This window comes from Pungitius pungitius, chromosome 8, assembly GCF_949316345.1.
Source record: "Pungitius pungitius chromosome 8, fPunPun2.1, whole genome shotgun sequence".
NCBI lineage: Eukaryota > Metazoa > Chordata > Actinopteri > Perciformes > Gasterosteidae > Pungitius > Pungitius pungitius.
In genome coordinates, this window is record NC_084907.1 from 16736264 (window position 1) to 16754670 (window position 18407).

Here is an 18407-nt window from a genome sequence, read left to right on the forward strand (position 1 = left end):
CCTCGCAGCAACTTTACGGAACATAAATCAACAATTGAATACACTTTTGTAGTCCCTTTGGAAATTGGTCTGAATTTTTTAATTACTTTAGCATTAAATTGTATATTTTGTGCTTGCTGCTATCGTTCTCTTTGTGTCTTTATGGATGTTTACTCAACTGAACTGTCTGGATTATAATACTCTAAGTACAACTTACAAAGCCAACTTAATACAAAAATCAAGTATACCCACTGGAATATATCCCAAATATTTAACCGTTCTCTAACTTCAAGCTTATGAATATTATGTTGCACTACAAATGATAAAGCCATAACTATATATCTCACCATAGCTTAAAAATTCTGTCAAGACCGAATCAACATTATGCCGCCATAAGCAAAAGAAAGAAACACATACAATTTAAAACAGGTAAATTCAATGAAACCAATAAAATGCCAAGTGCATTCGTTTTGAGTAAAAGTATTTGCTGAGGAAGCTTCAACTCACAAGTTACAGATCAATATATTAGGATATTTGGTTTTGTGCCAAAATACCCAGACTTAATTTAAGCTATCATACATACAATACAATAGTGTGAGAGGGACTTTCAGACAAGTATTGTTGACGGAAACCTGGTTGATAAAATATGAGCAGAGCGTATGAAATATGTATCGGTTTCCAAAATCCTGAACTTGGAATATTCTGTTACAGGTCTCTAAGCTCCAGCCGTTATTAAGTCAGAGAATGACGACGCTAAAGAAATCAATATGGCCCCCGCACCTGTGGTGCTTGATTTACACTGCGATTTCTTCGTTGACATCTCACTGTTATTTGGGGATATAAACATGCAAAATTGCCTCACGCTGCTGTAAAGTATGTTTTACTCCTGAAGCCGTTGTAAATTCTGAGGAGGAAGTTATCAAAGTTGAATAAAGTTTTCTAGATATAGCTCTACACATATAGTAGACACACACACAAATCGCACAAGGACCAACGGTGTATGTGTGCACATTCTCTCACAGACCCACACACGCACACATTTTAATGCTTTATCTGTCTCCAATGAATCAAATCTAATCTACACAGGACTCAGATATTACAGTTGTTCTATGTGGGAACATTTAAGGATACAAAAAGTATGGTCTCCAGTCTACAGCCTGGCGTCTTATCACAGGAGACACTGCCGGCCATTCAGTTCCTTTTGTCTGGGCTTGGAAGTTAAGACACAAGGACACACTCTAACACACACGCAAGCACACACAAACGAGATGAGGCGCACACACAGCTCCCCCACACTCATAGTCACACATTCCCACTGTTTAATATATTTCTGTGTCTCCAGTTAACAATATTTTGTGTCAAATTATAGTGGGCAAGATAAATAGTAGGTCTGTGGCAGCATGCGGGAAAATAGAAGAGGAGGAGAATGTGGGGCTTCCTGTTGGGTAGGAGCTGAGGAGAGGGGAGGAAAAGAGAGGAGAGACGATACTAACTCCTACCTCAGACACCTGGCTTTTCCTGACTAGACTTGTAAAACCTGGTTGATCTCAGCCCTTTTGCGAACATGTGAATGCTGAAATATCTGAATAACCCGCTGAAATACAGATTCCAACCGTCTGTGAGGCTTCTACGCACATGTCCAATTTACCGCGTGCAGCCGCATTTGCAAATGAAAAGCTTGCCGGATAATTACATGAATCAACAAGGAAATTACATTCATGAATAGAAGGAATCCAATTAATTCTTTGCTTTGCTGCAAATTTTTGGTTCATATTGCCAGTTTGGTCAGCAGGACAGTATGGACGCCTTGAGTTTCAGCGGAAATGGAAGTCACAACAGACACAAAATGACATTGGGTGTTAATTGGGCTATGCCGGGCTCAGAGAGAGATGAAGAGATAGACAAAGAGGCGGAGGAGGAAAGAGAGATGTGGGGAGAGAGGGAGAGCCTGGAGGACTAATTAGTGATTATAAGTTGGCGCTCTCCAAACATAAAATATTTCTCCACCCAAAAGACAGAGGAATGATTAAAAATAAAAGAATAGGAATCAAACACAAGGAGCTGTAAAAAAAAAAAAACTTTGGTATTGTGTCTGTGCGCATGTCTGTGTATAAACATGTGTGCAAGCACGTGTGAGGGATTGTGTGTGACTGCATGTGTGTGTGATAGTGTGTGTTGGCTCCTTTGCCCCCTCATTAAACCATGCTTTACTCTGGTAAATGGCAACAGAACAGAGCTCAATGTCAACTGAGGAGGTTACAGCCATGGGCTCTCACACACACACACACACACACACACACAGTGACACGGATACACCAAGTCTCTTGCAAATACATGAACGGCAAACCAAGTTCACTCAAAAAACGAAACTCTTGGTAAGTTTCCAAAGACGTGTAACTGTTGTCTTTGTTCTGACACAGCGGACAAAATGGAGATTGTCAGCCTGTCCCGGTCCCACGCCAGTGTGAGCTGGACATTAGCAATTCACTCATCAAATTCATAAATCAAGGGCACCCTTCACCACAGAATGAACGGAGCACAGAGACCTGCCGCTGGCTGGCTGCTTACTATACCGCTGACGCTTTCTACAGTGGACACTTGTACTTTTTCTAGTGGTTTTGACATTAACATTGTCCGTCCTGTGTAACCTTTCCTTCTACCAAGGGTTTGTGTGAAATATTGTGGGAAACGCAGTAGGGAAAATACATGCATATTTAATTCAATGTATATATTTAATGGCTCACAAACAACAATAATGACACAAATAATAACACAAACACACATAGCACACAGAGCTCTGTTTGGGCTGGAAAATGGAGCACAAGCTGCGATGAGACAGGACACACAGGTGAGTGCGAGGGAATTTCTACCTGAGATTAAGAGCCTTTGTCCTTGATTTTTGTGTGCGTGTGTCAAACATGTTTGGTATCACGAGCAGACACTGGCTATGTCAAGTCTCTCTTATCACCTTCAATGTACTGAACAATCACCAACAGCGTTCGTGTCAAACGTGCAACATCGATCAAACCATTAAGCGGGACACACACGCACCCACCCCTAATCTGTTACCATGGCAACGCCTACCCTCGATGGAGACGCACATACATGGGAGGCCGACGAGTTAGCGGTATAAAATGTATATGCTTTTTGATCAACATCTCAGTCATGCAATCACGTTAGCGCCACGCGGCGGCACCGCCAGCCGGAGGCGTGTGTGAACTGTCAATTGCTGCCTTCACACCACGCAGCTATCAATATATCACAGCATGACAAGAGCAGACTTACACAATAAAACACTGCATGCATCAGTTCATATTATTTCATATCGTTACCAGAATAATGACATGTTCTGACGCTTGCTTTCTGCACCCGTTCAATTGAGCGACCTCACATGCAGAGACATTGTGGCACAGACGGCTGTCGTCTGTGTGATGTACTGGAGTCTGTACCGACCCATTTGACAGTTGCATCATTTGAGTCACAGTGGGGGGAGGACGCTCTCAAGTAAAGGCCTTTAAAATGCACATGGCATGCTCAGCCGCATTGCTCATGAGTGCATGTTTTGTAGTTAAAATGTGAGCTTTTGAAAGGGGGTTTAAGTCAGTATTGTCCCTGTCTTTTTGTCTGAGGATGTCAAGGTTCCCCCCATAACCGTAACTACAGTATATCTTTTCACCAGCAATACCCAGGACCGGAGTCTAAAGTTTCCCTTTGTCTACATTTTAAAAAGTTGTGTAGCCTCCGTTTTTCACTATTCCATAGAATTTGCTGGAACCAAACAAGTCATTCTCCACCGATGGCTAAAACAGGCTCTGCCATCGGTCTGTCCACCTGAGTGTGGTTTGTTATCTAAAACTAGTCTATAGTCTATTACCATGGACAGATACACATACACCCCCAATCTATTATTGAACAAAAGGCTCACGCCTCCACTCAGCCCTTCAGGGAGGAATCCATCCCTCCATCCCAGAATAATTTCACACATCAGTAGATACACAAAAGAGAGAGAGAGAGTGAAAGAGAGAGGGAAGAAGAGAGGAAAGAAGAGAGGAATGGACAGAGACGAGGAGGAGGAGAAGTGGATGGGGTAGAAATGTATGGGGTCACAGCTCAGTGCTTGTGGGAGGCCAAGGTGTCGGGGGGAGCCATGCGTGACAAAACAGAGATCAGAGAGTCATATGCAATTGTGCACACAGACAAGAAAACAAACACACACACATGCTCATGCACACACACACACACACACACACACACACACACACACACACACTTGCACAGATTCTCCGGCCAAGTAAAAGGTGAGAATAAGGACATACCAGAGAGAGACTTGTAAAGATTGGGTCCGAGCTAATCAAAGGCATCCTCATCCAAACACAGAATCTCTTTATCTATCTCTTCCTATTCAAAAGCGTGCACACATTAACACACACACACACACTCTCTCTCTCTAAGGATAATCCTAATTCCTCATGCAGACAACAGTAAGGAGACACAAAAACAATTTGGGATTTTCTTATGTGTAAGAGTATGGAAATGGAGTATTGTATGGAAACCCACCAAGGCGCAAATGTATACACACACCCAATCTACACACCGAATAATTACTGTCTGTTTTCAATACACCACTTGTCTATAACACATCACCACACAGCACGGGTAACATCTAGGAAGACATTATATTTGAACACACAACTTAAGGTGATGCAAATGAATAAATAAATCAAATGCAAATTTGACAGCTGACTCGCAGGCTGACATAAAATCCCACATATTGAATTACCACAACCTACAATGGTCTAGAATGTGTCTTTAATTTGATGACCAATGACAATTTCAGAAAACTGCTATACTTCCTGCAATGTCTGCAATACAGACACAGATCAACACAAGCAGAAAAAGAAAAAAATCAATTCTTTCCACTGCAGCTTCAAAATAATCGACCACAATAATCTTGAGCTGTACATATCCCTAACGGACACACTCACACACACGGAAAAACATATATTCACTCGACGCACAGCGAGCGTGGATATTGCTCCCCCTACGAAAGCACCAAGCTAGAGGAGCAGCAGACACAATGGAGTGTTTAAGTATGCAGGAAACTTTATGCCTGGGTGGAAGAGGAGCTTTGAAGGAATCCGCTGAGGGACACCCAACCTCCCTCTGAACTGAGCCTGCACCTCCTCATCAGAGAGAGAGAGAGAGAGAGAAAGCAATGAAGAGGGAGAGGGAAGGGGGTCGGGGGGGGGGGGGGGTGGGTTAAAGATAAAGATAGAGAGTGCTAGATGGTAGGTTGGAAGGGAGACACAGGGAGCCGCAGGAGAGGGAGCAGCAACAAGGTGCTTCGGTCTGGTCCCTGCGACTTGTGCTCGGTTGCTCTTGGCCAGGCTGATCTGTGGAAGTCCCTAACCGGCAGCGGTTTCGTTGTTCTGTACCATAGAAAACACACACACACACACACACACACAGCGCCTATTCATGTGAGCGCACTATTCAGTAGGCGCCGTGCTTAACTCCCAGTATGACCTTCATTGAGATGGATTGCATGAAAAATGTAATGACTTCCCTGAGAGAAAAACCACAGGCCAAATCAGCTTTGCATTGCATAATAATGCTGGACTTGGTAATCAATAACACAAACACACATCCATAATGGAGTGCACAGACTGCACATGGAGAAAATGTCTCAGCAGAGGCCAACAACATCACAATGGATGGAGCAAACCCACCGGTGGTGAGCTGTGCAATGCATAACCAAGGAGCTATGGACGATAAATGCCCACATCCATTTCCAACCATCAAACACTTCCCTAAGCTAACAGCTTAAGTCTTGAACAACATGCAACTCGGAAAAGCTTTTCACACCCCAAAATGTTTAGCCCAGGGTTCTCTTTGGCCATGAGTAAAGAGTGGCCCCAACCTAATTTGGCCTCATTTTACATTGTACCACTTAGCCAGCAGCCCAGTTTAAGTTATCTATTGTTCATGCAGCAAAAATGATGCTAATTCTGCCCAAGAGCAGAGTAAACCATACTAATGAGTGGTAGCCAGGAGTTTGTGTGAAATCGTCAACAGTCAAAGCTTGCTAAAAGTTCTTAATGTGGTAAATACTCACTAAAATGGAGCAAAGAAAAGACCGACCGTTACTTTGACTTAACTCTAACTCTCTATGATCAAATCCTCTGGGTCCACGGTCACTGCTTTCGGTGTTTATTCCTCACAGACAGCTTTTCGTTTTTTTGTCTGCATTTTGTTTTTTGTAGCACGACATTACACGATGTAACTAGAGCATCATGTTCACACATTTAAAAAAAAGCAGAAAAAAAAGCACCTAAGAGCCAAAATTTGCCACACATTTAGAAGCGTTCTATGGTTGCATAGCAACAATGTGAGGTTCAGAATGACAATCTTTATCCTGCTGACCATAGAGTTATTGAACCCAGTAACACTCTGCAGTGGAAACATTCAATCTGCAGCCTTATTTCTTGTTTCTTAGTCTCTAAGACGTATATAGTTTTACACAATGGGGCCACTGATTCCTACGCCTTAACCCCGCGTCGCTTAGATTACAAAGCGAGATAGAAAGCGACACACCAAATGTGATATATAGTCAGTTGGATTTTTGGGCTCTTTGCTATTTCTTTTGTTTGAGCCTTTATTTCCTGCCGTCACAGTTTTACGGTCCCATAATGAAAAGTTTCCATTGTGTTTGTTTACCTCCTCTTCATCTCTCAATGGGACATTAGCGAGAGATGAGTCACCAGAAGAAAAAAAACACTGAGTTCATCTCGCTGTTGCGGGTATTTCCCTCTCGAGTGGCTCAAAGTCTCACCTCGTTGGTGTTCCAGCGATGGCGCTCCTTGGGCAGAGAGGAACATTTGGGCAGACACTCTAGCAGCTTCTTAGGAAGGTAGATCTTCAACTGGCCTGGCTCATCTGGAGCAGTCAGGGGAGGTGGGCGAGGAGGGGGGGGGGGGGGTGAAGATAAAGGAAGATAAATGACGGATGAGTAGGAAGAGGAGAGACATTTCTCATCAGACACAGAGACATCGTGTGAGGAGAATACCAAAAAAGCAGCATCTCTGTGATCTGGATGGATAAAATCATAACAGGCTTTTAATTTGAAGTCTATTTAATGGATAATGTAACCTTAAACTAGTCGATCTGCATTTGAATTTTCAGTCCTCTGAGGCTTTAATTGATTTGGGTCTAACTTGCCGGGATTTCCGATTCATCAGAAGTACAGCTGAGAATATGCGGCGTGGCAGTGATGAGATGTCTGTGTTCTTTCAGTCACGCATCTTAAACATTTGGGTGTTGGGGGGGGACACGAGACAAATACGTTTGATAACTTTGGCAATCAAGATTCACGATACAAAATAATTGTTAAGTATGCATTGCGCAGAGGGAGTGACAAGGCACTTATTTTGGGTGAAGGGCCACGGCGCACCTGGGTCCCACCTGGAAACCGATTTTGATCTAGTAGAATCCATTATCATACATTATCAGTGCATTGGGGGTTTGTAACAATCATGGCCAATCATATAGGCATCTCTTATCCCTTTTAAAAGCAATGCTCTTCCCACGGTGTTATAACGACAGTTTGGTAATGGAATAGAGACTCTAGGCTAGCTCCTCCTGAGAGAAATAATAATATTCCTGTACGGGAGCTGGAGAGACACAACTGCAAATATAGAGCCGCCCAAACGTTGCAACAGACAGGAGATATTTAGTCTGCAGTTTAAATCAGGTTTGTTGACATCCTGTAATTCGTTCCTATTCTTATCCTATAAACCATTCTGCCGCTGTAAATAGTCACTTAAGCAGTGTTTGCTGAACTTTATTTTCAGAAGACGCACAACTGAATTAACAATGGGCCTTAACTATAAATGATTATGAGTGAATTTGTGTTAAAATAAATGTTCCTGACCATCTCTACTACCTTTTCCGTATCAACCTCTATCTATTTTGATCAGGTAAAGCAGCCAAGAAGAGCAATATGTTTGACTAATCCTGAGTTGGATTTGTGAATGTGTTGGAAACCAGTTCATTTATAAATGGGAAATAATAAATGTATTCAGGCTGAGTTAACAGACATCCAGTTATTTTAATTTCCTCTTGTCAGTTAAATGGACAGAAACTATGCTAGCCTTTCATACCAGCATCAAGTTAGCTACAAATACCAGATCAAGCATTCACAAGCCCTTGTGTGGCTCAAAGGAGTACTGCAGAAGATTCTGCCCTAACAAAATCTCCTGTAACGCACCTGTCAGTCCCGACCCAGTCATTGGGAAGGACTGCAGTAGAGCACCAAATGGGTTTGCTGGAAACTACAGTGCTCAGCTGTTTGAAAAAGATGGTTCGAAGTGTTGAAAGATTTCAATCTCAAAAACACAAAAAAAGTATTTCTGTATTGAGAGATGAATCAACATTATTTGTGGTTCTGGACCTTTCATGAGACGTGTTTTAATGACAAGAATACATCACCCCTTATCCTTGAAGTAAAAGAGAACATACACTTTCTTTTGTGGAAGTGGAATTCAATGTGACTACTAATTGAAGAATGTACAACTTAAAAGTCAAGCAATGCATGGGAGAATTATTTTGGAGAGACATTAAAAAAAGTAATATACTTCACCAGCCCCTGCTGTGTAGATGCATCTGTGTGCGTGTGTGTGTGTGCGTGTGTGTGCGCGCCTGTTTGTTAGTGTGTGCCCAACGGCTGTGCCGCTCAGAAGTCAAAGAGAGCAAGCACTCAAAGGTTATTGATAAGCATTTGAGTAGAGGGCGTCCATTCATGACTCCCCTGGGAAGATAGGAATTATACTCTACCTGGGGGCAGATGACACAACGAGAGAAAAGGAGAGATAGGTGTTGGGAGACGGAGAGAGGCAGGGGGGACAATGAGCCAGAGAAAGATAGCCAATGAAGAAAAAAAGAAACTTAGCAAGAGTAAGAAGGTTTAAGAAGGTGAAAATCTTCGAAGGCCGGGGGATGGAACAAGGTAACACGGGGATGCAAAGGGAGAAAGTACTGAAACAAGAGTGGGGTCTATGTGTGTGCGCTCGCTTGAGTGTGTAGATGTCAGAATAACTGCGTGTTTGTGTCAGTAGGAAGTGTGTTCAAGCACGTAACCGCCCCCCCCACCCCTCCTCCTCCCACTCCCTCTAATCAATTATGTATTTATTAATAGAAGGCCTGAGAAGACAAAATTTCAAACAGCTGCACTGTGCAGCAGCTTAGTTAAACAGCTGAATGGTGCAGCTTAGTTAAAGCCTAATTTCTTTTTTAGCAGCACTCCAGCCTTTCTGCCATGAATGCCAATCAGCGTTTAAACCCCACCCCTCCTGGCTATAACCCCCTCCCCTCCCGTTCTGAAGAATTCTCATCAGAGCCTCGCCTTTGAAATGTACCAGAACCACCACATCAAACAAGCCCGTCGCACATGCATATAAGGCACACAAGGAGACACAGGCGCACACACGCCCTCACACGCGCAAGACTCACACAGACACACACACACACACACACGATGCCTGCCAATCAAAGCGAAGACATCACAGTATTTGTTCCACAGTGGCGTTTTTTTACAAGTGACCTTGGTACCGAAATCCGTTTCAAAGCCCACCTTCACCAACTCGCCCGTCGTCTTAACCTCACATTTACTCTTCACGCTGAGCAAAGGCAAGTTATGCAAGACCAACTCGGCAGATTTGTTGAATGCTGATGAGCTTTCAGACCCCAAAGGCTTGTATCTTGTATTTCTAACAATCCTGAACCAGCAAATGCGCCCCTCTTTTAAGAAATTCAGCCTGGGTACTGACGCAATTGTCTTTTTCCATCTGCTCCGAAGGGCTCTCCGTGGAGCTGAACAATGGTGTGACATGGGACGAAAACTTCTCTTTCTGCCTACCCAGGAGGATGAAGCAGCCCGGGACACAGGGAAAACACAACTGAATATGTAAAGGATGTGCTGCGTATATATTTGAAATAGTATAGATTCAATACCTGCATTAGTGTATGTGAGTCCCTCAGCAATAGGCCACAAATATCTGCCGTTAGACAGATCACGCTAGTAAAAAAGTCCAAAAAAGTGATGATGCCTGAATGCTAATTTGAAAAGCTTTGCTGGCTCACTATGTCATACAGGGCCGTACGAGCTAAAAAGTGAAAATGTTCGACCAAAGTGAAACATTGCTTCCAAATGCCATGAATTAGACTGGAAAAACACACAGAAGAGTGGCCTCTGACTGATGAATATTTTACCTCATAAAACCGTCATCTCCATATTTAACACAGAAACAAGCCAATGCCCTTGTGAGATGGCTGTCAGTTAATTATAAAACTCTCCTCAGTAAAGAGAGAGAAAACGCCCCGAATACAACTCTTAACTCTCCCCCTACTGATATTAGGAGGCGTCAGGGGAAATTTCCACATTTTCCCCCTTTTCGAGATGAAATTAATGTGACAGAAAGAAAGGCTCATTGCACAGCAGCTAGATAGAGGGTGGGAGGGTGGGAGGGAGAGCCAGGGAGAACAAAAAGGGGGGAGCATGGGATGAGCCAGAGTGCAGGAAGAAGGAGAGAGAGGGGGGGGGGATAAGGAGGGCGTAGAGAGATGGGCATGCATGCTAATTTTATCATTCTGCTGATAAACTTTTCCTCCAGTAATCCTCCAGCTGGGACGTGAGAACAGATAGGAGACGGGGGCAGGCTCTGCTCATGTTAAGCAGCCATCCCAAACAGAACTCTCTGTTCTATTCCGTTGTCTTTTTATAAAATATTTTTTGTCTTAGTTTATTTGCTATTACGTCTTGTTTGCTCTTAACAAAATGAGAGGATCATGTGTAGGTATGAGGCCAGCTGCTCCTTTTGAAAAGACAAAAAAAAGGGGGTTCGGGTGGGTGTATTCATACCCCCACCACCCCCACCGCACTAAGCAGCATGTCAGTCTGCTCCTCGTCGCATCGGTGTATTTTCCTCCAATTTGTCCCCCTAACACAAAAACACGCGCACACATTTACACAGAGGCAGAAGGAGAAATGCATCTGCGTCAAGTCCTCAGAAATCAATAACAAATCAAAGCAATCATTGCCTTTATAGTCCCTCTAATACGCTGCAGCAATCACACACATTCCCAGACAAAGTCGCACTCAGACACGACCACGCGGCGACCCCAGATTACACACTCCATCTCACCTTTAGTTTAACCAGGCCCATTGAGGATTATGGACACATAATGCCATGTGTACAGATTAGGTATGACAATAAACTACCGATGGCCAAAGTAAGCCCTGCCTTCTCGTGGCTGTGTGGAGTAATGTATGCTTGTGTGTGTAGGTGTGTGAGTGTGTGTGTGTGTGTGTGTGTGCGTGCGTGAGTGTGTGTTAATGTGTGTGCCCGCTCATACTGTACTGGCATGTATAAATAAACAGGATGTGTAAGAGAGCTGAAAAGGAATGACGTCTCAGCACCGAGACACAGTGTGTGTTTGTTTTGTGTACGTGTGAGTGTAAGTGTCTATGCATGTGTTAGTGTGATGTGTTACAGAACAGATGAGAAGGAGATCTCAGTCAGTTCCTGCATCACATCATTCTGCCAGAAGGCTTTTATACTTGCTCCCACAGTCACCCTGTGCCCCAGACAAGTGTGCATGCGCATGCACAAATAGTGTGAAGAGTGTTTCTGTGTCTCTTACTGTTGGCGTCAGTGTCGTCACTCTTGGGAGGGGTGTGTCCTGTGTAACCAACGGCAATCCGGACCATTCGCTCTGGATTTCTTATCTTCTTCAGTCCTACAAAGAGAGGAAAGAAGCAGCGTGAGAGACAAAGACGGGGACATATTTAGGAGACGCTTCAGACTTTGGTCTCCTCGGCGGTCACACACGTCACTTCATTCTTCCTCTTTTTAAGCCCCAAAACAAACTTAAAGTGATGTGATGTGGGCTGATCCATTTTCTGATCCACTAACTGGCCTCCATTGTGTCCCCTGATCGATTGGCCACAGTAGATACACTGCCTCCATGTGTGTGACTAACTTGTACCCAGCTTTAGTTTCTCTTCTCTCTCATCATTTCTCTGTTTCCCTGACCACTGTTGCTATGATACAAAGTAGACCAACCAGCACAGAGGGAGATGGTCTACCAGGCTATATGGTGGATGTTGTTCTCATGCCCACTGGTATACTCTGCTGATCAGCGCCACGCACATCTGGCGGGGGATGGAACTGGAAAGAGTGCACGGCTCTCTCCTGCCTTTGTGACCACTGCGATTCATTTTGGCTTCCATTCAGCACAGCTGAAGCTCGTAAATGTTTTCATTTTCTTATGAGAAAAAAACAAACGTACTAGGAATATGTGAGTCTGTTTGTGTATGTGTGTGTGTGTGTGTGTGTAGGTATATGGGCAGGGGGATGGTTTCATTTTTATGTGGTAGTGCCTGCTGATCTGCCCATTGGCCATCTGTCTCTTCTGTTCTAGTCTTTTCACGCAACGGGGCTCTCAGCCCACGGCCTTCCCTTGGCCTCTGGCTGCACTCCGCATGCTCGCCTCCACTCGTCTCTATGCGTGTCTGACTTTTACACCTGGTCATGGGCCTCTGAAATAGTACTTTTGTAGTTGAAATTGCCCTGTTAGGGAAGTCCTGCTCACACCAGTCCCTAGTGGCGGGACGGTTAATGACTCCTCCCTCCACGTTTATTACCACATGGCTGAGGAAGAAAAATTCGAAATGGTGTAAAAAAACAGGTTCAGGACTGTGTGTCAGCTCCTCAGTTTCTGAGGAATTGTGGGTCAACCATAACAACAGATTCAGATGTTGTGTCTATTGGCTTGAAAGGGGGAAGTGATATCTGTTCTATGAACTGAAAACAAAAGCAATACCTACAGCAGAATACACCATGATGTTTGTAAAGAAATGTCAAACGCACGAGTAATGAATAAAGATTTCATTAACCTTGAGTTGAGCTGAGGATAAGTTTGGTATGGTGATTATGGCCATCTCTTAAATAATTCACAAAAGAACAAATGACAGTCGGGATAGTCAAAATGAAATGGTCGCTGCTGTGTTTGACAATTTATTGACCCCCAAGAGTTTAACAGAGGGAGTTTAAAAACATAAACTACATCATGACTTAAAACGGAGACACAAACACACCACCCCCCCCCCCCCCCTCCTCTTTCAGAAGGCATCCAAATTCTCACCTTCACTGCCTAAGCAAGCAGGAGCACACATCAAATGAACACAAACATAAACACACGCACACACGCCATCACACACCAACATTGGAATGTGTCTGAATGAATGCACCGAGACACGAATGCGTGTCTGGGAGCGTGCATGCATGTCAGAAAAGTACATCTTATAATGCAATGGTCCATGTCAGGCTCACACAGATAGAGACAGATAAACACACGCACACGCACGCACACACACACACTCACACTCACACACACTGAGAGAAAGCATCTGAATTCCTTCAGCGTGAACCACTCTCATCCCCATCCCTTTTATGCTAAACGCTTGGAAAGCACTCGTGAACCAGCTGCTCGGGGAGAAACGCTGCCAACCGTCGGACGGTGAAAAACGGCCCTATCCCGCCTGAGCCGGAGCCTTCACCGACGGGACAACTCTGCTCCCGTTATTTATTTGGTCGGGTAACCGTGCTCCACACAGTCGCTGGTTCAGCACCTGCGTCCGTGTTTTAGGACGGGCTAGAAGAAAGGGAAAGCCCCGCCGTTATCTCTCTCCCCCTCCGTGACTCGTCCCTACATCGCCTCGTCTGAACCCCGAGAAGCGGGACTCTGCCGTCTCAAATAAAAACCGTTATTCCTCTCTTACCTTCCGGCTTGTTTTCGGCAGCCATTTCCCCTCCACCGCGCGCCTCATCCCTCCTCCTCCTCCTCCTCCTCTTCCTCCTCCTCCTCCTCCTAGACTCGACCTAGTGGTGGAGGTGGTGGTGGTGGTGTGGTGGTGGAGGAGGTGGTGGTGGTGGTGGTGGGGAGGGGGGGACCACGCGCGTGCACAGAGAGGACAGCTCAAGGAGGGGGGCGGGGCTGAGGAGAAGAGGTGGTGGTGCGCGGTGGGGGGAGTGGAGGGGGGTCCCAGCCCGCCGCGTTGAGCGCGACTATTGGTCCAAACTGAGAGAATCCGGGACGGTGACTCGCGCGGAAGTCTCCATCGCTTCCGTTGGTTCCCATTGGCCCCGCCCCTTAAAGTTCACGCGCACTCATCCTCGCACTCTCTCCCCTCTCACGTCACTGGACGACGTCTGTATTCGAGGACACCTTGACAGCCTCCCACAGCATCATCACACACACACACACACACACGCGCGCACGCACACACACACGCACACACATACACAATCACACAATACACACACATACCGACGCGCGCGTTCATTGCTCCACATGCAAACTCAGTGGACTGTTGGACAAAACGTAATGTAAGGTCGTGTCGCCACAAGTTACAACCAACATAACAACCCTTTTGATTCCTTGGAAAGGAGATGTGGGTTTTTTTTTTTTTTGAGGTGGTGCTGAAAGGACAGCTCCACGCGCGCTGACATTGGCTTCGCTTACGCAGTGCTTTCTTTGAGCCGTGTATATTGAACTGAAAGGGATAATATAGGTCACGTGAAAACTTATCGGGTAAAACGAAGAACGCGTCCCCGTCTCCCCTCATTATCTATTTATCCCAAGCGGGAAATCGCTGTAACATTGTTTATTACTTGTGATTCCAATGTTAGGATATTTCTTCTTAATAGCGGGTTTCAACCGGCACATTTTTGTTCGAACCCTCTGACTACAAAAATATCGCCTTGCGCCAGTGCCTTGTGTTTGACAGACATCACCTCCGTTGACATGGATAATCACGGGGAGCCCATGTATATGATATTACGCTAAAAAAATATCGAATCAATCGATTCAAACTTTCAAAACCACGTGTCCTTGTCGGTTGGAAGAACCGTGCTATTGCCATTTTTATAAATAATAAAGCTGTGGACTACAATGCACATGCGTTTGGCCAATGCTTTACATTTTCAAAAAGAAAATCCCATGTATTCATATATATAAACACAAGTACTTAAATAAATTATTCTGTATCTGTACTTGAGCAACTAATATTGGTCCAATCGCCAGATTAAGCTACTTGACTTTAAATAGCTCCCTATAATAGGCATCATTATGGGGATACAATTGTGCATACTGATGCATCATTTGTATGTGCTTTGTGGTATAGAATGGTGGAAGAAATTTCCAGATCACAAGGAAACACAAAACCATGGCGTGCTGTTCATTTTCTACCTTCCACCTCAAACTGTAACATTTAAAGTGAAATAAAATGTTATATGAGGCTACACATCTCAAAATAAACTAACTGCGGATACACAAATATGTACATGATGGGAGGCTGCGTAATTAAGGGGCGATGCATATAGTCAAATCAATGTAATTAACTCAATGACAAGATCAAATTCCCTGAACCAGTCACATTTATTCACAACAAAGCATGCAATTCAAATCCATCAAAACTGCAGCATTAAAACACTTCAGAGCACAGGCCATTAAAAAAAATATACATCAGAGGAAAGATATTAACTAAATAAACACCCACTCGACTGTAGATGTAGAAACACATGCTGTTCACTATTTACAGACAAAGTTCAACGTGAACTTCGACTAAATACTAAGACCTGCCAGCTAGCTTTCTGTTTGCTGGCCACGACCAATCAGGACACATGTTAATCAAAGAATACGCCCAACGTGTCAAACCAAAGATCGGATTAGTTGAAGACTATAGCAATCAACAATATCTTCCCCATACACTTTAATGTGCAAAGCATATCTAGAGGACCTCAGGCCTCTGTTACATAAAGACAGAGGGGCTGAACCTGATTGGATAAAAGATTTCTTTAAAACAAGCTGCACTGGAAGCAGCGCTGCAGGCTGCAAACAGAGCAACAAAGGGCTGTGCAATGAGCGAATTAATCTAATGGGGAAAATAATTATAATATATGTAGTTTATTTATTTAAAAAAATGATGACAATAGCTATAACGGTCAGCAGAGAAGGCTTAGCTCCCCCCCCCCCTGCACAAAAACCATTCCTGCAACAATTGAGACATTTCAAACGAGAGAACATGTAATTCTACTGGCAGCAGAGTGGTGAAATTTAAGACAGGAAACAAGGTTGTATTACCAAGTAGGAAAACTGGGCAACTGCCCTGGGGACCAGACCCCACAACAGCCCCAGATTCAGCAATGTGGCAATTAGCTACATGGTGATAAATTAGCTCGCTAATTAGCATGCTATATTTGTTTGTAAATGACTTCTTATAGTCTGTAGCGAGTCCCAAAGCACAATCTCAGCTGACATGGCCAGAGCCTTAAGTGGAACTACTTTGGAGAGCAGCCATTGTCACTGTTAGGGTCAAGTCATGAATTGTGGTTGATCAGCCAATAAGCATTGAGTAATATTTCTGGCGAGACAGTAGTTTACCGAGTGCTTTCAGTGGAAAGGAAAAGGCCCAATCTACTCCCTACCTCAAGAACTTCAAGTCACGCTCCCACTAACTCTGTGAGGGTTTATTTCTGTCCCACAAGTCATTGCAATGTGAAGTTAAAAACGGGAACCATTGAGACTTAAAAAAAGGCCAAACAAAGAGGATGGCACACGTTATTCATTTCTTCATAAAATATTGAATTTTACGATCAAAGCAAACAGAAAACAATAAAACGTTTATTTAAAATTACCATTATCATTTTGAGAGAAAAGAGCCTGAAACATTCACATCAGAAGGTAAAAAGTATGGAATAAATGCCCTTAATTGTAAACCATACTTTTTTACGTTATGAGTGCTGTCGCTGTCGCATTCATATTTACACCATTTAAAGCCCCCACAGACTTTCACAATCAACCATTTAGCAGTGTCCAGGGTTTAGGGTTTAAGGTTTAGTGTAGAGATTGGAATTGGACTGAAAAGAGAAAACTTCCACACACTGCCAATTATATAAAAGAATCATGGAAAAATGAAAACATTCTTCCTCTTCTTTTAAGTTGAATGGTGGATGGCATCCAAAAAAAGGTGCATTACCGCCACCCACTGCTCTGGAGTTACGTATCCCTTTATAAATAAATCCTTTTCCTAAATCCTTTTTCTTTTAGGTAGTGTAGCACCCTTTCCTGGCTCCAAGGTCAATGCATCCTTTAAAACTACTTCCGCTACTGCCAGCCTCCTCTGGCTGGTCTCACTCGATTGTAAATTTCTGACAATGACAAATGATGTGCTCCACCGTTTCTGCTATTTTGCAGTCCTCCTTTATTCATTTGTTGCATATTTTTGTTCAGCCCTGTACGTCCAATCCTCAGTCTGGTTAATGTGTTTTCTTTGGTGGTGCTTCCTCTGGATGTCCTCACTTTGCCAACTACTTTCTCAATGGTTGTGTGTGTCGCCTTCGTCCCAACTGTGCTGCCATTCCTTAATAATGTTTATTATTGATTAAGCTTCGGTTTTGCTGAATAAAATATCTGTCTTGTGCTGACATTCTGTGGATTGCTTTGCAAATGTATCTGCTGTTATCTTTCCTTTTAACCCTGTGTTTGCCAGCACCCACATTATACCAAAATCCCTGAATGTTTAAGTCAAAACAGTATTTAGTATATTTTATTATTTAAATCCTGCTATGAGTTGTAAATGATTGTAAAGCGACCAATGGTGACCTGGAATCTGAAAAGGAATGATGACCTTTCTGATCTGAATCGGCTCCAGCCACTGCAGTGCTGCTAAAATGGCCAACGGTATACACTGACAGATGGTCTGGTGTTCTCCTTTTGACCTCACATTGCAAGCATGGAATGGTGACAGCCAAAATACCTATTTTAGATCTTTAGATCCATCTGTGCATGCTGTGGTAATTTATTGATGTAGTCTGCAGTCTATCCTGCAGACAATATTAAAATACAAATATATTACAAAAAAAGGGTAAGTAGCCACGGTGGTGTTGTAGCCGTACTGTAGAAGTTAATGTTATCTGATTTAATATCACCTCTCCACTCTCCACTCCACTTTTCCACCGCTACATGCAGAGTTGTCATGTATGGCCCTTTCACTTTCCCCACATGACAGAAGCACCTTTGTGGTTGGATGCTTATTTACAGAATGTCCTAACAGATTGGCCCAGTATCAACATTAAGAGCTTGTGTCTCAAATGCACCGCTATCTCTCCCACTTCTACCTGAGGAGCAGACACTAGACCTGTACCAACACAGCATAGTCCCAGAGCTTTGGATTGTGCCACCTTCAGTTTCTGTAATGAAGTTTTTGCCGCTGATCCAAATACCACACAACCATAATTGTGAACTGATATTGTAAATAATATCAATACTTTTAAAAGATTACTCAAAATCAGTTTCCTTATAAGGAGGCA

General features: G+C 43.7%; 1 protein-coding gene across 5 annotated transcripts in view; it reads right to left on the reverse strand.

The window, feature by feature from the left end:
* Positions 1 to 13942, reverse strand: part of LOC119229551 (calmodulin-binding transcription activator 1-like) — a 49063-nt gene extending 35121 nt beyond the window's left edge. For 3 of the 5 annotated variants that reach the window (XM_037490032.2, XM_037490034.2, XM_037490030.2), the window contains exons 1-3: positions 13817 to 13942; positions 11677 to 11772; positions 6812 to 6915 (exon numbers count right to left, since the gene is read on the reverse strand). In XM_037490032.2, the coding sequence (XP_037345929.2) occupies positions 6812 to 6915; positions 11677 to 11772; positions 13817 to 13841 (225 nt within the window). In that variant the 5' untranslated portion in view covers positions 13842 to 13942. The remainder of the gene's footprint in view (positions 1 to 6811; positions 6916 to 11676; positions 11773 to 13816) is intronic. The other 2 variants (XM_037490031.2, XM_037490033.2) reach the window with 1 other exon arrangement.
* Positions 13943 to 18407: the final 4465 nt, after the last annotated feature.